We start from the raw sequence: 27,109 nt of genomic DNA, 5'->3' as shown, positions 1-27,109 counted from the left end.
TTTCCTTTAAAAAAAATATGGCCATATACTGTCCAGACCTCACCCTTAAAAGTAATGGTAATAATCATTGTTGCAATGTTCTGAGTTTTAAGCACAGTTGTCAGAATATGTAGTTGACTGATATGAGAGGAGTGTTCCAAAGAGAAAGCAAGAATGCCTGTGTGCCTTCAAAATCCACTGTCTTCAGCAGGAGGATACAAGCAGGTTTTTTTTTTTTTTTTTTTTTGGTTTTGCTTGTTTTTGTTTTATATTTCTCATAAATAAATAAACTGGGGTTGTTTTGTGACAAGGACTGACATGTTTCTGCAGCTGCTCCTAACTACAACAATAAACATGGCAGCATATTTTGCTTCTTCCCCCCTTGAATATTCATCAGAGAGAGAGGAGGGGTGAGGTGAGAGAGAGGAGTGAGGGGGGAGAGAGAAAGGAGGGATGAGGGGGAGAGAGAGAGGAGGGATGAGGGGGAGAGAGAGAGAGAGGAGGGATGAGGGGGAAGAGAGAGAGAGAGAGAGAGCGAGAGCGAGAGAGAGAGATTGGGTGAGAGATAGGGAGAGAGAGAAGAGGAGAGGGAGAGACGGGTGGGAGAGAGAGGAGGGGGGGGGGAGAGAAGGGACAAAAAGAGCGAGAGGGTAAGAGGGAGAGAGAGAGAGGGGGAGAGATACGGAGAGAGAATGAGAGAAGAGGGAGAGACAGTGGGGGGGAGAGAGAGAGGGGAGGGAGAGAGAAGAGAAAGAGAGAGACAGAGAGAGAGAGACAGAAAGAGAGAGAGAGAGAGAGGTGGCACAGAGAGAGGAGAGGGGACCTGGACCATGTCCTATGAATCACTCGGCCAGACACACTGTAACTGTTCCACTACGTCCAAAAAACCTAAAAATAAAAACTGGAAACATGCCCCAAAATATTTCGGTCACACAATAACTGATACCATTTTCTTGCACGTGAGCATAACGCAGGATAAACACATTTCTAACAGAAGTAAACATGACAGACATTGCAACAGTGCACGAAACAGGTCGGCTGCCAATTACCAGAAATGGATTTTTAGGTTCGTGCATCTATTCACAGGTGCACAGATCAGCTGCACATGCAAAAAGCAGGCAGATGATGAACACGAAAACAAAATCCACAACGTGTGTTCAACATGAAGGCAGAAAGAAACCATGCACTCTTGAAATGTGGACATTAAGTGACGCATGCATCGTATCTGTATCCTCTCTGAACCTTTCAAATATGACCATGGCTTCTGTCAGCTTACACACTGCCTGGATGTCAGAACTGTGAGTACTACTGCTGTCAATATGCATGTGCTGGTGTGTCTGCGGCACCTGATGTCCTGACACATTACCTGCACACAGCATGGAAACACCCGTCCTGACACGTTACACTACACCTGTTCCCCTAGGTCTCACCTTGTGTGTCTGCAGCACCTGATGTCCTGATACATTACCTACACACAGAACAGAAACGCCTGTCCTGATACATTACCTACACACAGAAAAGAAACACCTGTCCTGATACATTACCTACACACAGAACAGAAACACCTGTCCTGATACATTACCTACACACACCACACAACACCTGTCCCCCCCCAGGTCTCACCCTGTGAGTCTGCAGCACCTGATGTCCTGATACATTACCTACACACAGAACAGAAACGCCTGTCCTGATACATTACCTACACACAGAAAAGAAACACCTGTCCTGATACATTACCTACACACACCACACAACACCTGTCCCCCCAGGTCTCACCCTGTGAGTCTGCAGCACCTGATGTCCTGATACATTACCTACACACAGAACAGAAACACCTGTCCTGATACATTACCTACACACACCACACAACACCTGTCCCCCCCCAGGTCTCACCCTGTGAGTCTGCAGCACCTGATGTCCTGATACATTACCTACACACAGAACAGAAACACCTGTCCTGATACATTACCTACAAACACCACACAACACCTGTCCGCCCAGGTCTCACCTTGTGTATCTGCAGCACCTGATGTCCTGATACATTACCTACACACAGAACAGAAACACCTGTCCTGATACATTACCTACACACACCACACAACACCTGTCCCACCCTGGTCTCACCTTGTGAGTCTGCAGCACCTGATGTCCTGATACATTACCTACACACAGAACAGAAACACCTGTCCTGATACATTACCTGCACACACCATGTAACACCTGTCCCCCCAGGTCTCACCTTGTGAGTCTGCAGCACCTGATGTCCTGATACATTACCTACACACACAACAGAAACACCTGTCCTGATACATTACCTACACACAGAACAGAATCACCTGTCCTGATACATTACCTGCACACACCATGTAACACCTGTCCCCCCAGGTCTCACCCTGTGAGTCTGCAGCACCTGATGTCCTGATACACTGCCTACACACAGAACAGAAACACCTGTCCTGATACATTACCTACACACAGAACAGAAACACCTGTCCTGATACATTACCTACACACACCATGTAACACCTGTCCCCCCAGGTCTCACCTTGTGAGTCTGCAGCACCTGATCCACCTCCTGTGAGCGGCAGACCGTCACCTTCTGGGACAGCAGCAGGTCCTCCAGAAGACCCAGCCACTCCTGCAGCTCCGTCACCGAAGAATTGAACTCCCGCCACGGGGGCTGTGGGGGGCCCAGGCTGGACGCCGAGGAGGAGGCGGTGGTGGTGATGGTGGTGATGGTGGTGATGGTGGTTGGGGTCTCCTGGGTGGAAGAGTGGGTGGAGAAGAGGGGCGAGGTCAGCGGTGTGGAGGACTGCGGAGGGCTGTAGGCGCTGTGCTGCACTTCCGCTTTGACTGAGGGAGAGACAGGGAGGGAAAAGGTGTTCGTTTATTCTACTGCGTCATTTGGACACTGTGTGTGTGGAAAAGGATTTATATTACAGACAGTGTGTGTGGAGCAGGGATTATCATCACGAACACTGTGTGTGGATAGGGGATTAACTCATTCAGCCCTGCAACCGTGTATTGCTCTGGTATCAAAATTTGTCTCATTAAAATGTTTTTCATGTTCCTACATATGCATAAACCGTAAGGCAAGGGAACTTACTTATTCAGTATAATTTTTGGATGTGTCTTCACGTAACTGAGAGGCAAAACATAACATTTTCAAGAGGGCAGGGACGCGAATGGGTAAATATAATGTCCATTTTGTGTGAAGCAGGGATTGATATGTCCTAACGATAAATTTGCAATAGTTTGACATTGCTGTATTGCTTTTCCAATTTGACTGTGTAAGGAATAGACATGGTGTGTGTTCATTGTGCTGTGTTCTGTGGACAAGGTGTGTTCATTGTGCTGTGTTCTGTGGACATGGTGTGTGTTCATTGTGCTGTGTCCTGTGGACATGGTGTGTGTTCATTGTGCTGTGTCCTGTGGACATGTGTTCATTGTGCTGTGTCCTGTGGACATGGTGTGTGTTCATTGTGCTGTGTCCTGTGGACATGGTGTGTGTTCATTGTGCTGTGTCCTGTGGACAAGGTGTGTGTTCATTGTGCTGTGTCCTGTGGACAAGGTGTGTGTTCATTGTGCTGTGTCCTGTGGACATGGTGTGTGTTCATTGTGCTGTGTCCTGTGGACATGGTGTGTGTTCATTGTGCTGTGTTCTGTGGACATGTGTTCATTGTGCTGTGTCCTGTGGACAAGGCGTGTGTTCATTGTGCTGTGTCCTGTGGACATGGTGTGTGTTCATTGTGCTGTGTTCTGTGTACATGGTGTGTGTTCATTGTGCTGTGTCCTGTGGACAAGGTGTGTGTTCATTGTGCTGTGTCCTGTGGACATGGTGTGTGTTCATTGTGCTGTGTCCTGTGGACATGGTGTGTGTTCATTGTGCTGTGTCATGTGGACATGGTGTGTGTTCATTGTGCTGTGTCCTGTGGACATGGTGTGTGTTCATTGTGCTATGTCCTGTGGACATGGTGTGTGTTCATTGTGCTGTGTCCTGTGGACATAGTGTGTGTTCATTGTGCTATGTCCTGTGGACAAGGTGTGTGTTCATTGTGCTGTGTCCTGTGGACAAGGTGTGTGTTCATTGTGCTGTGTCCTGTGGACATGGTGTGTGTTCATTGTGCTGTGTTCTGTGGACATGGTGTGTGTTCATTGTGCTGTGTCCTGTGGACATGGTGTGTGTTCATTGTGCTGTGTCCTGTGGACAAGGTGTGTGTTCATTGTGCTGTGTCCTGTGGACATAGTGTGTGTTCATTGTGCTATGTCCTGTGGACAAGGTGTGTGTTCATTGTGCTGTGTCCTGTGGACATGGTGTGTGTTCATTGTGCTGTGTCCTGTGGACATGGTGTGTGTTCATTGTGCTGTGTTCTGTGGACATGGTGTGTGTTCATTGTGCTGTGTCCTGTGGACAAGGTGTGTGTTCATTGTGCTGTGTCCTGTGGAAAAGGTGTGTGTTCATTGTGCTGTGTCCTGTGGACATGGTGTGTGTTCATTGTGCTGTGTCCTGTGGACAAGTTGTGTGTTCATTGTGTTGTGTCCTGTGGACAAGGTGTGTGCAGCAAGGACTATAAGGATATAATTACAACAATTTAACATTGCTGCTTTTAGTCCAACCTACTGCACTGGGCCTTTTCAGGACTGTTCAACTAAATAAGATATTATCCCATGTGAAACACACAATGCTGTCACATATGACAAAACAACAACAGCAACAACAACACAACAGCCTGCAAACACTGTTCATGACCTATTATCTAAAACAATTAAGTACTGAAACTTTTTTTTTTTTTTGGTCTACTTCATATTTTCTTTCCAGATGAAAAAAAGAAAAAGTACCCAAAACAACAACAACCAACCCTGCCCCCAAAAAACAACAACAAAATAGACAAAAAACCCACACAAAAAAACCCCAACAACAAAAAAAACCAACAATTTATTTTGACTCTGACACCAGCCCTCATACCAATACATTTTACCCAGGTGTCAACATGAAAACAACACAGCAAAAGACACCATTGCCTCACCTGGCTCCATGACCTCATCGTCGTCATCACTGTCATCGTCCTGAGGGGTCAGGTGATCAGCCAATCGCTGCACGGCCGCCCAGTCCCGGTTGATGGCCGCCACTTGCTCCGACAGTTTCTCCGGCACTTCCACATTCTCCTCCGGGTCATCATCGCCCGACTCCGACAGGCGACGGAAAGTGGTGTTGATCCGGGAGATTTTCACTTGTCGGGTTTGTAAGGCAAACTGGGTTGTCTGTAATACAATAATAATAACGATAATGATAATAATGAGCGAGAAGAAGAAGAAGAATGATAATAATAATGGGTGTTTATAATGTGCTCTTTATAATAATGAGCAAGAAGAAGAATCATAATAATGGGTGTTTATAATGTGTTCTTTTTTTTCCCCCTCAAGGCCTGACTAAGCGCGTTGGGTTATGCTGCTGGTCAGGCATCTGCTTGGCAGATGTGGTGTAGCGTATATGGATTTGTCCGAACGCAGTGACGCCTCCTTGAGCTACTGAAACTGAAACTGAAACTATAATGTGTTCTACTCCTAAGCACCAACAATTCCTTCTTTTTTTTTTAAGAAAAAATAAGTATTATTAAAATGAACACATTACAGCTTCAAAGTTGTCCAGGCGAAACATGACAAGAGCACACGGCCTGCAGGCCAAACCCAACACACCTGCGGGTCGATGACGGCAGAGTCGTTGTCATCGTGGGAGGTGGGTGAGTTTGGGGGTGACACCTGCGTCTCCAGCAGCTCCTTGGTGGTCTCCAGCCAGGTCTGCACCTCGTTGGCCTCCCCCTGCAGGTGACGCACCTGCTTCAGCCGTTCCTCGATCCTCTCGCCCAACCTGGGCAGGTCCGCCACCACCTGGACAAGTCACAGCAGTCATGATGATGATGATAATTATAATAATGAATAATAGTAATAATAATAATGATAATAATAATATTATTAATAATTGTAATAATAATAATATCGAGAAGAAGTAAAAGAAGAAGATGAAACCTCCACCACCTGAACAGTCACAACAGGAGGAGGAGGAGGGGGAAACAAAGAAGAAGAAGAAGAAGAAGAAGAAACCGCCATCACCCTAACAATCACCACAGGAGGAGGAGGAGAAAAAGAAGAAGAAGAAGAAGAAGAAACAATGCCATTTGTATAGCACACTTCTCTAAGTTAATTCAGACTCACGATGCTGGCAATCACCCATTCACATGCAGCCACAGCTGGAAATTAATAACCACACTCAACCATACACATACACACACTCATGAACAGAAAACAGTTCAAATTAACGATGGAGGAGGGAAAAAACAACAAAACAAAAAACCAACAACAAAAAAACCCAAACAAACCCCAGTAAACAACAGCTTTCACAATTAAATGTGTTGTGTTGTGTTGTGTTGTGTTGTGTCATGCTGTGTTGTGCTGTTTGTGTTGCGTTGTGTTGTGCTGTTTGTGTTGCATTATGTTCTTTTGTACTGCCATCACACCGCCACACACCCCTACACATGCTGAACCCCAAGCAGACAGACAGACAGACAGACAGACAGACAAACACAAGACACGCTGCACAAACGCCATCCATCACTGGGTGTCACCTTGGTCCAGCGGTTCTGCAGGTTGGTGAGGTCTCGCTGAATGTTGCTGCGGTCGTCGGTGGACAGTGACTGGCTGTGAGCCATCCTAGTGCCGCTGGCCTGGATGGCCTGTAGGCTCTGCTGCCTGGTGCCCACTTCCTCCTGTCGGTCCTGAACGCAAGTTTCAACTTTCAAGTTTTAATTATCCTTTCACTCCTATTAAGAGTATGGAGGATGACTGCAAAATAATCTTTTCGTGCCCATAACAAACATTTCCAAATACACAACAATGTCACATAAAAGTTGAGAAAACACAAATGTCTTTTAACTCCAGAAGTATAACTAGGCAACATTTGCAAATCTAATCATCTTACTTACAGCTAAAATGACTTTTTTGCCTCCTTTGAGCATATTACAAAAATTAAAAACCGATTTTGGAGACAAATATTTTTTAGGAACATATATATTTCGTAACTGATCATCATTGGGACATTCCATTATAAAATGAAACACACACACACACACACACACACACAGAGCAGAAATACAGTATGATGATATCACATAAGATCAGCTGAGGAAGAATGAAGATCAGATTAGACAAGCCAAGCCAAGACAGGATCAGATGAGGGAAGGTGAGGTGAAGACAGGAAAGGTAAAAGAAGGGGAGGGGAGGTAAAGTACGGCAAGGTAAGGTTTGGAAAGGAAAGGTAAGGTAAGGTAAGCTATGGTAAAGTATTAGGCAAAGGGGTAAGGTAAAGCCCTGGGCAGACAGGAGGAGGAAGTCAGGTAAGGTAAGGTATGGTAAGGTAAAGTCCTGGGCAGACAGAAGGAGGAGGTCAGGTAAGGTAAGGTATGGTAAGGTAAAGTCCTGGGCAGACAGGAGGAGGAAGTCGGGTAAGGTAAGGTAAGGTAAGGTAAAGTCGTGGGCAGACAGAAGGAGGAAGTCAGGTAAGGTAAGGTAAGGTAAAGTCCTGGGCAGACAGGAGGAGGAAGTCAGGTAAGGTAAGGTAAGGTAAGGTAAGGTATGGTATGGTAAGGTAAAGCCCTGGGCAGACAGGAGGAGGAAGTCAGGTAAGATAAGGTAAGGTAAGGTAAGGTAAGGTAAGGTAAGGTAAGGTAAAGTCCTGGGCAGACAGGAGGAGGAAGTCAGGTAAGGTAAGGTAAGGTAAGGTAAGGTAAAGTCCTGGGCAGACAGGAGGAGGAAGTCAGGTAAGGTAAGGTAAGGTAAGGTAAAGTCGTGGGCAGATAGAAGGAGGAAGTCAGGTAAGGTAAGGTAAGGTAAGGTAAGGTAAGGTAAGGTAAAGTCCTGGGCAGACAGGAGGAGGAAGTCAGGTAAGGTAAGGTAAGGTAAGGTAAAGTCCTGGGCAGACAGGAGGAGGAAGTCAGGTAAGGTAAGGTAAGGTAAGGTAAAGTCGTGGGCAGACAGGAGGAGGAAGTCAGGTAAGGTAAGGTAAGGTAAGGTAAAGTCGTGGGCAGACAGAAGGAGGAAGTCAGGTAAGGTAAGGTAAGGTAAGGTAAGGTAAAGTCCTGGGCAGACAGGAGGAGGAAGTCAGATAAGGTAAGGTAAGGTAAGGTAAGGTAAAGCCCTGGGCAGACAGGAGGAGGAAGTCAGGTAAGGTAAGGTAAGGTAAGGTAAAGTTTCTGGGCAGACAGGAGGAGGAAGTCAGGTAAGATAAGGTAAGGTAAGGTAAGGTAAGGTAAAGTCCTGGGCAGACAGGAGGAGGAAGTCAGGTAAGGTAAGGTAAGGTAAGGTAAGGTAAGGTAAGGTAAAGTCCTGGGCAGACAGGAGGAGGAAGTCAGGTAAGGTAAGGTAAGGTAAGGTAAGGTAAGGTAAAGTCCTGGGCAGACAGAAGGAGGAAGTCAGATAAGGTAAGGTAAGGTAAGGTAAGGTAAGGTAAGGTAAAGTCCTGGGCAGACAGAAGGAGGAAGTCAGGTAAGGTAAGGTAAGGTAAGGTAAGGTAAGGTATGGTAAGGTAAAGCCCTGGGCAGACAGGAGGAGGAAGTCAGGTAAGGTAAGGTAAGGTAAAGTTTCTGGGCAGACAGGAGGAGGAAGTCAGGTAAGGTAAGGTAAGGTAAGGTAAGGTAAAGTCCTGGGCAGACAGGAGGAGGAAGTCAGGTAAGGTAAGGTAAGGTAAGGTAAGGTAAAGTCCTGGGCAGACAGAAGGAGGAAGTCAGGTCAGGTAAGGTAAGGTAAGGTAAGGTAAGGTATGGTAAGGTAAAGCCCTGGGCAGACAGGAGGAAGTCAGGTAAGGTAAGGTAAGGTAAGGTAAGGTAAGGTAAAGTCCTGGACAGACAGGAGGAGGAAGTCAGGTAAGGTAAGGTAAGGTAAAGTCCTGGGCAGACAGGAGGAGAAAGTCAGGTAAGGTAAGGTAAGGTAAGGTATGGGAAGGTAAAGTCGTGGGCAGACAGGAGGAGGAAGTCAGGTAAGGTAAGGCAAGGTAAGGCATGGTAAGGTAAAGTCGTGGGCAGACAGGAGGAGGAAGTCAGGTAAGGTAAGGCAAGGTAAGGCATGGTAAGGTAAAGTCGTGGGCAGACAGGAGGAGGAAGTCAGGTAAGGTAAGGTAAAGTAAGGTAAGGTCCTGGGCAGACAGGAGGAAGTCAGGTAATATAAGGTAACGTAAGGTAAGGTCCGGATGGACTGCAGGCTCTGCTGTCTGGTGCTGATGTTCTCACTGATGGTCCTGACCACAAAACACAGAGACAGGCAGCAGGAATAAAGCATGATGACTTCACATAAGATCAGATAAGCTAAGGTAAGATGAAGATCCGATGAAGATCAGATTAGACAAGCCAAGCCAAGCCACACACCCTGACTTTCTCCAGCAGTTCCGTGAGGTACTGAGCGTCCATCTTCAGAGTGGACCCCAGGATGTTCTCCGTCTCATCGATCCAGAAAAACAACTCGTCCATGTCGTCAGCAAACTCGCTGGTCTTCACGCTCCCATCCTCCGCCCCACTGTGCACACAACACCACACTTTTTTTAAACCTAAAATACTACAGAAAAAGAACATTATTTTCTTCTTAAATGTTGTCCTATTCATTCCAAAGCAAACTACTTTATTAAAGTAGTAGTGGAAGGATAGTGACAAAGAAAGCTTCTAAGCTTTTAAACAGTCCCTTCTTTGTTTCATAACATATTATTTCAGTAGAGATCTGGTCAAGGTTTGATGCTTCATTTATTGTTTATCTATTCATCAAAGTCTCTAAAAATTGGGTACACTTATATATATATATATATATATATATATATATATATATATATATATATATATATATTATGATCAAAGCATAATTATACAGTTTGTAGACATAACTGTTAAAAGTCAAAGGTCCTGGTCCTATAGCCTTTTACGGTAATCAGGGTCCTACAGCCTTTTATGGTAATCAGGTTCCTATAGCCTTTTATGGTAATCAGGGTCCAATGGCCTTTTATGGTAATCAGGGTCCTATAGCCTTTTATGGTAATCAGGGTCCTATAGCCTTTTACGGTAATCAGGGTCCTATTATAGCCTTTTACGGTAATCAGGGTCCTATAGCCTTTTACGGTAATCAGGGCCCTATAGCCTTTTACAGTAATCAGGATCCTATAGCCTTTTACAGCAATCAGGGTCCTATAGCCTTTTACGGTAATCAGGGTCCTACAGCCTTTTATGGTAATCAGGGTCCTATAGCCTTTCACGGTAATCAGGGCAGTGAATTCATATCCACTGTATTAAAGGCAAGGCACTAGAAGGCTCATTAAAGTCATGCTCATTAAAGCATGTACCTTGCTTTCTGTCATACTCATTAAAGTATGTTCTTTACTTTCTATCATGCTCGTTAAAGCATGTTCTTTACTTTCTATCATGCTCATTAAAGCACGTACCTTGCTTTCTATCATGCTCGTTAAAGCACCTACTTTGCTTTCTATCATGCTCATTAAAGCACGTACCTTGCTTTCTATCATGCTCGTTAAAGCACCTACTTTGCTTTCTATCATGCTCATTAAAGCACGTACCTTGCTTTCTATCATGCTCGTTAAAGCACCTACTTTGCTTTCTATCATGCTCGTTAAAGCATGTACCTTGCTTTCTATCATGCTCATTAAAGCACGTACCTTGCTTTCTATCATGCTCATTAAAGCATGTACCTTGCTTTCTATCATGCTCGTTAAAGCACTTACTTTGCTTTCTATCATGCTCATTAAAGCACGCACCTTGCTTTCTATCATGCTCGTTAAAGCACATACTTTGCTTTCTATCATGCTCGTTAAAGCATGTACCATGCTTTCTATCACGCTTGTTAAAACATGTTCTTTGCTTTCTATCATGCTCATTAAAGCACCTACTTTGCTTTCTATCATGCTCATTGATAAAGACTGTCTTCACTTGTCTGTCAAACAAATGTTCATAATGTTGCAAGTCTTGATTATAGTGCCCTGTGGTTGTGATTTTTGTCATCATTTTTTTTCCCCCATACTGATGTTAGTTCTTAGCACTCTGAGCCCCTGTGCTAAAGAGGTGGATCACACTATCTTCTTCTTCTTCTGTTACTATTCTTTTACTGCTTCTTCTTGTTCTCAGCACGTTGGGTTATGCTGCTGGTCAGGCATCTGTTTAGCAGATGTGGTGTAGCGTGTATGGATTTGTCCTAATGCTGTGACACCTCCTTGAGTAACTCAACTGAACTGAGCACTCTGGGACCAAGTGCTAAGGAGGTAGATCACATTAACTTATTCTTCCTCTTCTATTATTACCATTACTATTATTACTATCATCATTATTATGTTCATCATCATCATCATCATCATGATTGTGATTATCATAATGATGATGATGATTATTACTATCATCACCATCATAATCATTATCATCATCATTATTAGTAGTATCATTACTATCATCATTGCTGTTGTTATCATCATTATTATCATCATGAAGACACCAGACCTGCCGCTGTACTTGTGTCGGTCGAAGACCTGAGAGCAGAGCGCCTTCCAGCGCTGGTTGATGTCCTCCTGCCTGAGGCGCAGCGTGTCGGCGTGGGGGGGCGCTGTCTGTCGCAGGATCTCCTTGCCGCCTGCGTTCATGCTGTTCACCCGCCCCTGCTGCACCCGCACCCCGGACTCCAGGGTCTGAACACAGGCACACAGGGACACGCCCACGTCAGTTCTGGGTCAGTCACTCTATGATCAGAATCAGCGACTTAGAAAGCTTATGTGAAACATCACTCCAGGGTCTGAACACAGGCACACGCCCACATCAGTCAGGGCACTGCTGGATCAGTCACTCCAGGAATGGAATATAATAATACAACAGGGACAAACTCAAACTCAGCATTGGGTACAGAATGTGAAACTGGGGGGCGAGCCGTAGCTGGCAACAAGCTAACCAGACCTGTGTCAGATGACAGTGAACTTAATACCAGCAGAAGTGTGGGGAGCATGGTGACCTGGCCACTGACAGTCCGGTGTGTGCTGAGCATTTCAATATGCACGTGAATCACAACAGGCCCAATAACTTTCCATGCCGCGATGAACACTTTCCGGGATCACCCATTGATGTCAGCATGTTTGATTCAAAATCGTGTATTGATAATGATGTGTGTGTTGTGAATGAAAAACCAGGAATGGAATCAGTGACTTGGAAAGATTGTGTGAAACATCACTCTAGGGTCTGCACACAGGCACACAGGGACATGCCCACGTCAGTCAGTGCACTGCTGGGTCAGTCACTCCATGAACGGAATCAGTGACTCAGACAGGTAGGTAGAGGTAGACAGGTTGGCAGACAGACTGATGGAGGGGGGGAGGGGAGAGAAGGGGAGTGTGGGGGGAGGGGTGGGTGGGCGACCAGTGCACATCAATCACCGTGTGGTCTGGTCATTCATTGCCAGACATGCTTTGAACCTTTCAGCAGAATTAACTCCCTTACCCCCAAGAACCCCCCCACCCCCTTCACCCCTATCCTCGTTTCTTTCCAGTCCCAGGAAAAAAAAAAAGAAAAAAAAAGGGGGGTGGTGGAGGGGTGGGAGGACAGCATGGGCCCAGAGAACACATTCATTAGCGTAAAGACAAGCCTGCTGGTTCAAATCTGCCTCCTCATGGCTCCAGGCCCGAGTAGAAAGTGGACTGAAAATAACTCTGTATGGAAGAGGGAATTAGAGTGGTATGGAGGGAGAAAGAGAGAAAGAGAGAGAGAGAGACAAAGACAGAGAGAGACAGAGACACACACACACCCCATCACACACGTGACAACAATTTAAATCGGCAGGAAATGGAGAATAGAAACATAAACAGAGGTATGGAGTGATGGCCTAGAGGTAATGCCTCCGCTCTAGAAAACGAGAGAATCTGAGCGTGCTGGTTTGAATCACGGCTCAGCCGCCGATATTTTCTCCCCCTCCACTAGACCTTGACTAGTGGTCTGGTCGCTAGTCATTTGGATGAAACAATAAACTGAAGTCCAATGTGCAGCATGCACTTAGCGCACGTAAAAGAACCAATGGCAACAAAAGGGTTGTTCCTGGCAAAATTCTGTAGAAAAATCCACTTCGAAAGGAAAAACAAATAAAACTGCAGGCAGGAAAAAATACAAAAAAAGGGTGGCGCTGTAGTGTAGTGACACGCTGTCCCTGGGGAGAGCAACCCGAATTTCACACAGAGAAATCTGTTGTGACAAAAAAGAAAAAAATACAAATACAAAAACTAAGGCTCCTACTCTCAGAAACCGAAACCGAAAACCGATGTAAAGTATCCAGTAATATAATGCACTCAAAATGGTAGCCTATATTTATACATTTTATACACATGGATGAAGCCATGCGCAATAATGGCAGCAGTGGACTTCCTCAGGTGCACAGCCTGTGTGTGTGTGTGTGTGTGTGTGTGTGTGCGCGCGCGCGGTCGTTCATTCTTTTGTTTGATGTACTTTTTGTTTGTTTGGTTTTGTTTTTGGTGTTTTTTTTCTCTCACTCTGAGTGAAAAAGATATTAGACGATCACTGGAGAAAACTGTTGGGGAGAGTGTGTGTGTGCCGTGCGCGCGCGCGTGCACGTGTGTGTGTGTGTGTATGTGCGTGTGTCTGTGTGTGTTGTGTAATTGTGTGCGCAAACCCACATGCATATACGCGTGTGCTTCTGTGTGTATGTATGCACACTCACGCTGTGTATAAGCCAATGAGAAAGTAGTCACCTTGGAGGTTGGGGGGAAAAAACCCAGAAAGAGTGCATGGTGAAAACGAAAATTCCATCCCGGTCAATACTGCACAGCTCACTCTCTTTCTCGGATTGTGCACCGAGTGCCTGACGCCACAGTTCTCTTGACAAGTCACAATGTACAGCACGTGCAACTCGTATATACGAATTTGTGCACGTGTAACCTATAAAGCAATGTACAGCACAACACACACACACACACACACACACAGACTGTCTGAATCTTCAGTTTTGTCTGCACAACGGGAGTGAGATTTTTCTCATAGCACATCCACCCCAGCCCCACCACACACACACACACACATGATTCAAGATATAATTTCCTTTCACCCCTCTTTAGTGAATTGAGGATTACACACACACACACACACACACACACCGTCCCCAAGTGTCAGCACACAGTGTCAAAACTCAGACAGCAACATGACAACAGAGGTACTGTTGGTGATGTCAGACAGTGCAGCAGTCAGTTCTTAGGAGACAGTTTCAGTTTCGGTAGCTCAAGGAGGCGTCACTGCGTTCGGACAAAACCATATACGCTACACCACATCTGCCAAGCAAATGCCTGACCAGCAGCGTAACCCAACGCGCTTAGTCAGGCCTTGAGAACAAAAAAACCCACAAAAAACAAAAAAAACCAAAAAACGGGGGAACAAATAATAGATAAGCTTGCATAAATAAATAAATAATAATTATAATATAGAAAAAGGTAGTAGTAATAATATTAGTAATACTAATAAAATGATAATAATAAAACTAACTAAATAAATAAATAAGACAACAATGGTGATAAATAAGCGAATAAATGTAAAACATGAAGACACACATTCACACATACACCCACACATGCATAACAGAAATGCACCAAACATGCAGTTTCACATATATGAAAGCACAGTCAAATACATATAAACGTACATGAGCTCCAACACACACACACACACTACCTTGCACCTCCTCTACCCCCCTCCTCCACACACTCATTTCTAGTCTAAGTATCGCAGCTTCCACGGCACACACACACACACTCACAGAGATGAACACTCACTTGTACAAGCACACATGAAAGCACAGTCAAATACATATAAACGTACATGAGCTCCAACACACACACACACACACACATTACCTTGCACCTCCTCTACCCCCTCCTCCACACACTCATTTCTAGTCTACGTATCGCAGCTTCCACGGCACACACACACACACACACACACACACACACAAACACACACTCACAGAGATGAACACTTACTTGTACAAGCACACACACATACGCCCATATCTCCCACCTCCAACCCCACACACGTACATACAAAGATATATATATATATACGTTCCAATATCCTGTTGCTCCCACAGTGTAGGCATGCATACACTCACATACCTCATCCTCTACCCCACCTCCCCCCGCACTCCCACCTCCCCTCACACACACACAAACACACGTACACATATCTCTCCTGACACTTGTGTACACTTTCACTCTCGCGCATTCACAAACGCACTCAAAAGCACAGACCCACACATACACACAAACACACACACGCACAGAGGCTGCCACTGACTGGCCGCAAGAGGGATGGGAAAAGATCTCTGATGCCAAGAACGTGGCGTCTAGTGTGTTGCTGTCTATTGTATTTGGAAAGGCCCACAGAAACTCTGTTCCGTTTTGAAGAAATTTGCGCAATGTTGGTTTGGAAATGATGCCGATATTTGTTTGATTTGCAAAGCATCGTGCTCTACCTATCATGTTAGACTTGCGGCCGCTCCCTCTCTCTGCTTCTATTTCTTTGAGGCGATCGATGGTGTGATGGCCTTGTACCTGTTCTTTTTGGTATTCTTTGACTTTTCTGAGGATTTCCGATTTTCCTAGATGTAGGCCGCTTGTTGGTGTTGCGTTACCAGCAAGTCTGTCAGCTCGCTCATTTCCCTTAACACCTGCATGTCCCGGGCAGTATGACCATGTGAGTTTTTTAATCTGAAAGTTGCGCATTGCGTTATGCCACTCTGGGCTTCCCATTCCGTTTTCAATTTTCTGTATGAGGTTCATTGAGTCGGTTAGAATCATGGCATGTTGGTTTCCGGGCGTATGGATGGACGATAGCCACTGGAGGGCATGTGTCACAGCTTCAACTTCCATCGTTAGGCTGGAGGTTGAAGACAGCAACATGACAACAGAGGTACTGTTGGTGATGTCAGACAGTGCAGCAGTCAGTTCTTAGGAGACAGCAAAGTTGGCACATGATGGAGTGATGACGCACCTCTGACACACACACACTCTCTCTCTTTCTCTAACACACACACACACACACATGCAAACCGTCACAGGCGCGCCACTGCACGCCCACAAGCTGAAGCAAACACACACACACACAGGCGCGCGCGCGCGCACACACACACACACGGTAATAACACGCATGCTCAGACACACACACAAGCATACACCCAAGCGCGTAAACACAGAAACATTCACACACGCACACACACACGCGCGCGCGCACGCCAACGAGCACACACACACGCACACATTCACACACACTGACAGACAAATTGGGGCCTACACCCACACACGCACGCACAAACCCCATACAACACACACTCGCAAACTTGAACACCCACGCGTACATAAACCAACACAAAAACAGCCACCTACCCACGAATTCCAATTTAGCGCAGAACCCCTCTTTGCACCAATTCAACCGCAATTAACTTCTGCCGTGATAAGTTATCAAAGCGTTTTCCTTTTTCTTTCTCCGTTCAACAAGCTGACTGAATTCTCCTCCACACACTTTATAAACCAATGATACACTTGACAAGTAACTCAAGCGTGTGTGTGTGTGTGTGTGTGTGTGTGTGTGTGTGTGTGTTGCGGCACTGCTAACACAGTAACCAGGTCAGTTTTCAAAGCTCGTTAAAATCTAATTAGCGAAGAAACAGCGTGTTGCTGTTGCATTGCATATCCGTTTCTTACATACAGTTCGCAAATCAAATCAACTCATTTTAGCAGCACGCACTATATGTGTGTGTGTGTGTGCACATGTATGCGTGCGTGCAAGCGCGCGTACAAATATATTTGTGCGTTCGTGCGTGCGTGCGTGCTCATGTCTGTGTTCCGTGACACGGCTGAAACGACACTGAAGCTCATTCTGAAGCGCGCTTGAGAAGCGAGTTGTTCAACCTATCATTCACACCGTCATTTTGACCCCAAACCAACACTGACTGGACTGGCGTACACAATGTTCACACACACTCTGTCAAAACTTACCTTTTCTTATATAGCACTGCGTTCATTTTATTTATTAAAAAAAAACAAAACAAAAAAAACACGGGAACACGTCCACACGTACAGACAGATCCTATTAACTGTGGACATCAGCCCTGCTGTTTCCGGACTCCAAGACAAGGGAGTATTTTCTGCCTACGTATTAACCTACTGCAGATTATGCAGGGTTCGGCAGTATCCGTATTTGTATTTGTATTTCTTTTTATCACAACAGATTTCTCTGTGTGAAATTCGGGCTGCTCTCCCCAGGGAGAGCGCGTCGCTACACTACAGCGCCACCCATTTATTTTGTATTTTTTCCTGCGTGCAGTTTCATTTATTTTTCCTATCGCAGTGGATTTTTCTACAGAATTTTGCCAGGAGCAACCCTTTTGTTGCCGTGGGTTCTTTTACGTGCGCTAAGTGCATGCTGCACACGGGACCTCGGTTTATCGTCTCATCCGAATGACTAGCGTCCAGACCGCCACTCAAGGTCTAGTGGAGGGGGAGAAAATATCGGCGGCTGAGCCGTGATTCGAACCAGCGCGCTCAGATTCTCTCGCTTCCTAGGCGGACGCGTTACCTCTAGGCCATCGCTTATTCCCCTCCACTCCTCTGTGTGACTGACGGAGTGAACATCCACGCCTTGTTGTGAACCATTACTCATTCCGTCTTCAGGAGGGTGGGGGGTGATGTGGAATTGCTCAGGGTTCATACAAACTTCTTCTTCTTCTTTCCGTTACACGACCAACATCGACTTGCCGATGACTCTGTCGTGGTTCATGCATGCTGGGTATTTTCGTGTCTCCATAACCCACCAAACACTGACATGGGTTACAGGATCTTTAACGTGCATATTTGATCTTCTGCGTGCGTATACACACGAAGGAGGTTCAGGCACTAGCAGGTCTGCACATATGTTGACCTGGGAGAACGGAAAAATCTCCACCCTTTACCCACCAGGCGCCGTCACCGTGATTCGAACCCGGGACCCTCAGATTGAAAGTCCAACGCTTAAACCACTCGGCTACTGCGCCCGTCGAAGTTGAAGACCATTTGGAAACTTGCAGGGCTTTCTTCTTGGGGGCATTGTGAAACAATGCTGAATTTTCTTTTCACAGCGATGTACGCACCCAATGTAGCAAGCACAACTCAAAACCAGGGTAGGTGCTTTTTTTGCATGTGCACTTCCATGAAAAACCTGCAGCTCAGCTTTCGTTCATGATAAGCCACTGAACGACCGTCAAAATATGGCTGAAACATTGATTTTTTTCAAACGCGTTTTCAAGCTGTCCATGACGCACGTGTGCCCGAAACAGCCGTTTGTGCAATCCATTTGACAGCATGCATAAACATCATCTCTCGACTTTTAAATGATATATATATATATATATATATATTTTTTAAAAATAGAAACATACCTGCTTTTATGATTTGAATGGTCCGTAACTGTTAGAAGAACTCAGTGGCAGAATCGATCAGGCGTTGGACTTGTGATCCAGTGTTCACCAGTGATCAGGGTTCGAGGCTAAGTTTTGGCATGGTGTGAATGCGACTGGGGAAGGTAAAAACGGTGAAAGGAGAGGATTGGACCCCGCCTTCCTGCGCTAAGCCCTGGACACAATGGATATGAATTCACATGTCCCTACAACTCTACACGGCTATGGGACCTTTGCAGACCTTTGACTCTTTTTAAGTTTTTTTTTTCTCTGTAAACCTTAATTGTCTGTGAAGTTTCCATGTGCAAAGATCCAACAATTCCAGCTGCTGTTCGCTCAGTTAGCTCACGACGCAAGAGCACACGCCTTGAAAATGAAGTATACCTTGTACGTACCGTCTTACTTAGGGGTGCTTGGTGTCCACATACATGTAGCACTGTTGCTATAATCTGACCAGAGGTGGCGGACAGCTGACCAGGGTCAGAGCTGGCACAGCGGGGGTGGGGGGTGAGGGGTAGGGGTGAGTAACATGCCATGGCACAGACACTGGTTTCGACCCACTGACTGACAAAAGCCTAATTCGCGCGTGGCGTGAGGATAAGCGTGCAGATTATGATGGCTTCAAGGCCACTCACACCACACCCAGCGTACGTTCACACGGGGACTTAACTGGGTTTCTGGAGTTGACACACAGGTACATTCGTTCTCTCTCTCTCTCTCTCCCTCCCTCCCCTCAATCAGCACTCAAAACATTCGTTCACTCACATAATAATGCACACGAAGACAAATATCTTCCCATTTTGCACACACACACACAGATTCAGTACGTGCATACGTGCGGGTACGCGCACGCGTGTGTTTATACACACTGTTCCTGCATACGTGCGGGTGCACGCGCGTGCGTGTAATATATATATATATATGTGCATGATATATGTATGCGTGTGTTTATACACACTGTTCCTGCATACGTGCGGGTGCACGCGCGTGTGTGTTATATATATATATATAATTATATTTGCATGCGTGTGTTTATACACACTGTTCCTGCATACGTATATATCTCTGTGCGTGTGTATGCACGCGCGTCCGTCACGGTCGCCCCGAGTGTGTGTGTGTGTGCACGAGCGCGCGCACGCACGCGAACGCGTGCGTTGTCCCGTGCGTGCGCGCGTGCGTGCGTGTGTAAGTTTTAGTGCACGAAGCCTTCTCCCATATCCTCCCCGACAGCAATCTGGAGGCGTGCACCACCATCTGTTGTGTATTGTTGCAGAAGACAAGAGGAAGGCTCCCTTTCCAAACAGTGGGGCTGTAGGAAGTTTTTCACGTCGATTGACCGATAACCGTGAAAGCTGACCCATCCTGCACATCACACGCACTCACATTCTGCACGTGACCGCGTGGTGATGAATGCACGTGGCAGAACACACGTCCCAGTCTTTTCGTATCGTATTGTATTGTATATTTGTCACAACAGATTATTCTGTGTGCCGTTCGGGCTGCTGTCCCCTTGTGAGAGCGCGTTGCCACAGTGCAGCGCCACCCATGTTCGTGTACCAATGCGCGTGCTTGCTTGCTTGCGTTACTGCCAGTTAACTCTTTGATGAGTATGAATAATGTGTGGATAAGAGAGGGCGTTAGGTGAGTGTGTGTGTGTGTGTTGTGTGTGTGTGTGTGTGTGTGTGTGTGTGTGTGTGTGAGAGAGAGAGAGAGAGAGAGAGAGAGAGAGGTGATGTTGGATCAGACGGAAAGAAATTCTTTTAACCATTAAACTACCCACCTCTAAACACACACACACACACACGCACGCATGCACACACACACAAACAGCACACACACACACACACACGCGCGTGCGCAGTACACAATGAGAACAATGGGGTGTGGCAGTGGTTTCAACATATTAGTTTAATGAAGAGGGTTTTCAGAGAAGACTTGACTGCACTGGAAGACGGTTCCAGACAGCTGGGTCATGAACAGAGTAAAAAAAACAACAAAAAAAACACCCGCTGACCGGACTTTGTTCTGACCGTGGGGATGCAAAGCAGACGAGTATTTGTACTTGTAGTTCTCTTTTTTTTCTTGTCACAACAGATTTCTCTTCAGGCTGCTCTCCCCAGGGAGAGCGCGTCGCTTTAGTACAATAAAAGCGCCACCCCCCCCTTTTTTTCCCCTGCGTGCAGTTTTATTTGTTTTTCCCACTGAAGTGGATTTTTCAAGAATTTTGCCAGGGACAACCCTTTTGGTGCCATGGGTTCTTTTACGTGCGCTAAGTGCATGCTGCACACGGGACCTCGGTTTAACGTCTCATCCGAATGACTGGCGTCCAGATCGCCACTCAAGGTCTAGTGGAAGGGGGAGAAAATATTGGCAGCTGTACAGTTATTCGAACCAGTGCGCTCAGATTCTCTCGCTTCCTATTCGGACGCGTTACCTCTAGACCATCACTCCACTTCGGAAGAAGAACGGAGCTGAAGGGACGGGATGTATATATATATATATGTGTGTGTGTGTGTGGATGATATCCGTAAGATATCTCGGGGCAGTGCCAGAAACAGATGAGAAACCTACTGATGCAAGTTTGTAGTTGATTCTGTATTGGACAGGTAGCCAGTGAAAGTGTGCTGCCAAAAAAAACAACAAAACAATAAATGAATAAATAGTTAAATAAATGAAATAAAACACAACAAAATAATATAAATAAAATAAGATTAAAAAAAAAAAAAGTGTATGCTGCGGAGGCTGGAAGGCTGTCTTGTCCTGATTTTTTTTTTCCTCGACTCCGACCTCTGACACAGGTATCCCATAATGCAAGCACGTGGCAGTAAGTAACTTATCTGGTGGTAGAACTTGATGTGAAATAGTTCGTTTCGTGCTGTGAATAGCATGCGGGTGCTGACACGATCATGCCTCCAGCCCCATGCCCTCTCAATTTGTTTGAAACAGCCCACAGGGTTTGAACTGAAGTGATGCGCGGAGAGCCGGGATGTAGTAAACAGTTTAGCGCTTTCAGTAAACTCCCGCAATGAAGGCGAAGATTGTTTTGCTGATGCTGTTTCGTTAAGAGTGTGTGCTTTTCTCTGTGTGTGTGTGTGTGTGTGTGTGTGTGTGTGTGTGTGTACGCGCGCTCGTGTCTGGATGTATGTGTGTGAGCAAGTGTGCGGACTTGTCTGCGTGTGTGAATGGAAGGTGCGTGTGTGTGTGTGTGTGTGTGTGTGTGTGTGTGTGTGTGTGTGTGTACGCGCGCTCGTGTCTGGATGTATGTGTGTGAGCAAGTGTGCGGACTTGTCTGCGTGTGTGAATGGAAGGTGCGTGTGTGTGTGTGTGTGTGTGTGTGTGTGTGTGTGTGTACGCGCGCTCGTGTCTGGATGTATGTGTGTGAGCAAGTGTGCGGACTTGTCTGCGTGTGTGAATGGAAGGTGCGTGTGTGTGTGTGTGTGTGTGTGTGTGTGTGTGTACGCGCGCTCGTGCCTGGATGTATGTGTGTGAGCAAGTGTGCCGCGGCGGACTTGTCTGCGTGTGTGAATGGAAGGTGTGTGTGTGTGTGTGTGTGTGTGTGTGTGTGTGTGTGTGTGTGTGTGTGTGTGTGTGTGTGTCATTGCGTGCGCACACGTGTACGAGTGAAGGTACGCGCACACATACACACACACACGCAAACTGATGTCAAACTGACATCTTTCGACTGTCTTGCACACATGGACAGGTGTGTACTGATAAAAAGAGTGCTGTCAGGAAAGCACTGTACTGTACAAGCCATGACTGAGTCCTGGGCCCACGTTTTCGGAATTTGACACATAGAAATCCTTTGTGGCAAAGCTAATACAATTCAAAACAATACATGTATGATAGTCAGTCGCAGTGTCCGACGATGACCGTCAGTAAAGCAGAGGAGGCAACTGCTGTCCCGAATATCTGGGCTGGGATTTGATTATGGTGGAGAGTGTCTTGCCCAAGTTGCATCCCCCGTGACTCTCTCGGCCGTGAGGTTTTAGGACAGTCGTTGTTGGGATGGTTCCCAACGACCAACAAGCCCCCAAGGCTTCAGCACTAAGAGACAGTGCAGTATTGCCTCTTACTGTCTTAGTTTGAGAGTCATAGTCCTTCACAAAAGACTAAGCTGTAAATGACTTCCCACTGCAATGGAGAAACCATTGATCATACAGCTCTCACTTTGCTGTTGGCCCAACTGTTAGCTTGTGTCAGTCTGTCATGTAAGCTGAGCGTTGGCATGACAGGTACATTGCTTACAATACAATACAATACAATACAATAGAAGAGACATAAAAGAAAGAGGGCGACACAGGCTGACTGACGCCAGCAGACAGACAACTGGAGCACTGACCGTCCAGATGGCCTCTGCCCCAGCCCTGTCCTCCATGCCCCTGGCCGTGGTCAGCTGGGTGTCGGCACTGTCCAGCCAGCCCTCCAGCTCCTCAAGGTCCGCCTGGTAGCTCCGCCACTGATCCATCGCCTGCTGCCACCGCCTGCAACACACACACACACACATACACACACACGCGCGCACGCACACATACACGCACGCGAACACACATGCACGCACGCGCACACACAAACATACATACACATACACGCACACACATACACATAATAATAATAATAATATAATGATAATGAATAAATAAGAGACGCAAAACAAACCAGTAGCTGTTATGGAATCAAATTTGCAGCTTGGTACGACATGCAGCAATTAGTGTGGCCATTTTGGTGGCTCTGTGTGTGTGTGTGTGTGTGTGTGTGTGTGTGAGAGTGTGAGAGGGAGGGAGGGAGGGAGGGAGGGAGGGAGAGACAGACAGACTGACAGACAGAGAAAATGGGAAGTCAAGGGGACATTATGCATGCAATACAAACAACCCTGTTTGGTATCACTGACTGATGAAGTCCCTACACGAGGAAGTAGCCAGTGTGGTGGTGGAGGTGTGTGCGCCTGGATGCTGTCTGTACGGTCCATCAGAGAACGTTCATCTTTTCTACCAGTCTCTGGTTCAATCCACACAGAGACTTGGCCATGTTGCCGCCAGCCCCAATTTGACCCTCCGCCTGTCAGTATAACGGGGTACATTGCACCCGTTTCTCTCCACCCCCCTCCCACAACCCCCACCCTCATCTCTCTTTCTCTCTCTCTCTCTCCGTGCCCCTTGATAAATCATTTTGGATTGTCTAAGGCTGGAGATGGACACAGACATGAGGTATTGTATTGTATTGTATTTCTCTTTTTGTCACAACCGATTTCTCTGTGTGAAATTCGGGCTGCTCTCCTCAGGGACAGCGTGTCGCTACACTACAGCGCCACCCATTTTTTGTATTTTTTCCTGCGTGCAGTTTTATTTGTTTTGTTTTTTTCCATTGAAGTGGATTTTTCTACAGAATTTTGCCAGGAACAACCCTTTTGTTGCCGTGGGCTCTTTTACGTGCGTTACGTGCATACTGCACACGGGACCTCGGTTTATCGTCTCATCCGAATGACTAACGTCCAGACCACCACTCAAGGTCTAGTGGAGGGGGAGAAAATATCGGCGGCTGAGGCGTGATTCGAACCAGCGCGCTCAGATTCCTAAGCGGACGCGTTACCTCTTGGCCATCACTCCACATCAGTCACTTGCTCCTAATTTCCTCTCTCCCTCTCCCCCCCCCCCTCTCTATCTTCTCCAGCCACCTCCCCTAACTTTTTGTTTCATATTATTTGTATATGGACATAAGAATACAATACTGTTTTTAGAAAAAGGCTAAGCCCGGTTGGCAACTGACCAAGCAATGATTCATCCCTGGTTTGGTGACGTCTTCCGCAGTCTGTTCGTTCTTTTTGTTTGTCTGACGACTATCCACAGATGTGATTCTGGACGAAAATCAACCTCCTCACCCCCCTCCACTGCGTGTGTATCATACGTTGTGTTCATCCTACACATGGGGAGGGGAAAAATAGAGTGGTGCGTGTTTTTTTTTTACCTGAGCACCGTCTGCTGCATGTTAAGGGGCAGGTGGAAAACTCGCCTTGCATGAGACTACCTGCCAGGAGTGGTATTCAGGAGACCACCGCAAGTTGCGGGTATGGGCGTACCTGCGGGTATGAGGAAAGGCCCGTCTGCCTTGCCTCACGTTGATTTACCCTCAGGTAAACCTTTACCAGCAGGTATGATGGTCACTTCAATACCACCACCCCCAGGCCGACATGCCCTGGTCAGTTCATGGGGCCGTGAGGTGGGTTTGTGTTAAGAGTGTGTGCTTCTCTCTCTCTCTCTCTCTCTCTCTCTCTGTGTGTGTGTGTGTGTGTGTGTGTGTGTGTACGCGCGCTCGTGTCTGGATGTATGTGTGTGAGCAAGTGTGCGGACTTGTCTGCGTGTGTGAATGGAAGGTGTGTGTGTGTGTGTGTGTGTGTGTGTGTGTGTGTGTGTGTGTGTGTACAGGTACACACCCGCTGAGTGCCTGGAATGCTCGGCTAATCAGAGTCTGGGTACTTCAGCTGTTTGCTGGGATGTCTTCGTTTTGTGTGTGTGTGTGTGTGTGTGTGTGTGTGTGTGTGTGTGTGAGAGAGAGAGAGAGAGAGAGACAGACAGACAGACACACACACACACACACACACACACAGACAGAGAGAGAGAAAGAGAAATGGAAGCTGTAAAAATCCTAAAAAGTCCCCTCCCCACCTCCTTCAAACTAATTATCCTCTCAACTCGCACCTTGCACGTAGGAAAACATGTATTTAAAAAAAAAAGAGAAAAGTTTCTTTAAGCAAACACGCAAACTGATTAGCTGATGTAGGGTGATAAAAACAGCTGAGCAAAAACAAAACAAAAAACAATAAACAAACAAACAAAAAATACAACAAAAAAACAACATTTCAACCAAAGAGTCAGACACAGACAGACAGAGGGACCTGGACGGAAATAGTCTGATGCACTGGTGCGTATACACAAATATCAACGTAAATGTCAGAGCTAACCCACTGGCATATGCGTCTCCATCCTCTCTCTCTCTATCAGACTGTTAGCTAACGCGTACACAATGCACAAACACCCATTCAGCAGGACCTTAGAAAGACAGGCAGAGAGAGAGAGAGAGAGAGAGAGAGGGAGAGAGAGAGAGAGAGAGAGAGAGAGAGGGACGACGAGAGGTACAAAGAGAGAGAGATTTCAGATTATGTGAGTGTGAGTGAGTGAGAGAAAAAGAGGAGAGATAGGGGGGCAAAGGGAAGAAAGAGAATCATTTTTTAAAAAAAAATGTTGGCGCTTATAATGCTTTTGCCACAACCTGCTTCAACCTTGTTACCTTCTTCGCTCTCCACACAACCACCTTCCCCCACTTCCGCCTTCACCCCCCCCCCCCATCCCCCTTACTTCCGCTTCCCCCAAAACAACGGACGGGGAAGAGACATGTTTGCACAAAGTAATCGCCAAAATCTTCCTAAGCGTCTCACACAAAAAAAGCATATGTAACATGTTCTGATTTTATCTTACAAAAGATGATCCGTTTGCTGCAAGTCTGGCTTTTCTTGAGACATTATTATCATTAGTTTTGTTGAAAGTCTGGCACTGCTCAAGACATATTTCCCAAAGATCGGTTTATTTGCCCGTGTTTCAGCCTCAGTGTACAGTGCCAAATTCCTGACGCACTCACTGTCTGTCTGTCATTTTTCTTCTGGCGCTATGGTTTGTCGGGCATCCAGCAAACGTGCGTTCTGTCTTTTGTGAAGGTCTTGTGAGTGCACGTCGTGTCTGCTGTCCGGGTCTGCGAGGAGCATGTGAACGAGGACGGCGATGTCGCTTCCATGCTGACACGCGACTTCAAGCTTTGCGCTGCTCGTCGGATTGTACCCAGCCATGCAGCCAGACGTCTGCATCACTGGCGTGGTTTGATCATGCTCTGTGAATGAGGCTGTGCCTTTTGGGGTCCATCGTTTATCTGCTACCTCATTCTGGCTCCGTCACGAATCAACGATGGTAATCAGTTAAAGTGGTGTCCTGCGTATGTTAGGGTTAATACGGCAGAAGGAGAAGATTGGGTCCCCGCCTTCCTATGCCGAACCTTACACACGGTGAATATGAATTTACACTTTCCCCATGACCCTAAAAGGCTACGGGACCTGTATTATTTTTAATCATAATCTGTCAAGAGCTGGTCTGATAACATGAAGGACTGAATGGGAAGTACCTTCCCGGACCTCCTCAGAACAGCTGTAAACAGTACAGCGTGGAGGTCGTCTGTCTCTTCGGGCATCGTGTCCACCTAGCGACTCCCTAGCTGAGGGACTGATGGTGATGGTGATGATGATAATGGTGATGCTGATGATGATGGTGATGATGATTTTGATGGTGAATATGATGGTGATGATGATGGTGAATATGATGGTGATGATGATGATGGTGGTGATGATGATGATGAGGCTGATGATGCTGATGATGATGGTGATGAATATGATGACGACGACGACGATGATGATAATGACGACGATGATAGTGATGATGGTGGTGATCATGATGATGGTGGTGATGAAGATGATGATGACGATGATGCTGATGATGATAGTGAAGAATAAGAATAAGAATAATAAGGTGATGGTGATGATGATGATGATGATAATGATGGTGGTGGTGGCAGCGGTGATGATAAT

General features: G+C 46.3%; 1 protein-coding gene across 11 annotated transcripts in view; it reads right to left on the bottom strand.

The window, feature by feature from the left end:
- The window catches only part of LOC143297920 (dystrophin-like), a 477,394-nt gene that overhangs the window by 193,996 nt on the left and 256,289 nt on the right, over window positions 1-27,109 (bottom strand). For all 11 annotated transcript variants that reach the window (XM_076610493.1, XM_076610497.1, XM_076610494.1 and 8 more), the window contains 7 exons: window positions 22,826-22,967; window positions 11,514-11,698; window positions 9,393-9,540; window positions 6,603-6,752; window positions 5,677-5,868; window positions 5,007-5,241; window positions 2,525-2,832 (listed from right to left, as the gene is read on the bottom strand). In XM_076610493.1, the coding sequence (XP_076466608.1) occupies window positions 2,525-2,832; window positions 5,007-5,241; window positions 5,677-5,868; window positions 6,603-6,752; window positions 9,393-9,540; window positions 11,514-11,698; window positions 22,826-22,967 (1,360 nt within the window). The remainder of the gene's footprint in view (window positions 1-2,524; window positions 2,833-5,006; window positions 5,242-5,676; window positions 5,869-6,602; window positions 6,753-9,392; window positions 9,541-11,513; window positions 11,699-22,825; window positions 22,968-27,109) is intronic.

Source organism: Babylonia areolata, chromosome 23 (assembly GCF_041734735.1).
Source record: "Babylonia areolata isolate BAREFJ2019XMU chromosome 23, ASM4173473v1, whole genome shotgun sequence".
Taxonomy (NCBI): domain Eukaryota; kingdom Metazoa; phylum Mollusca; class Gastropoda; order Neogastropoda; family Buccinidae; genus Babylonia; species Babylonia areolata.
Note: the sequence above shows the minus strand (reverse complement) of the source record. Positions and strands in the feature narration are given on the sequence as shown.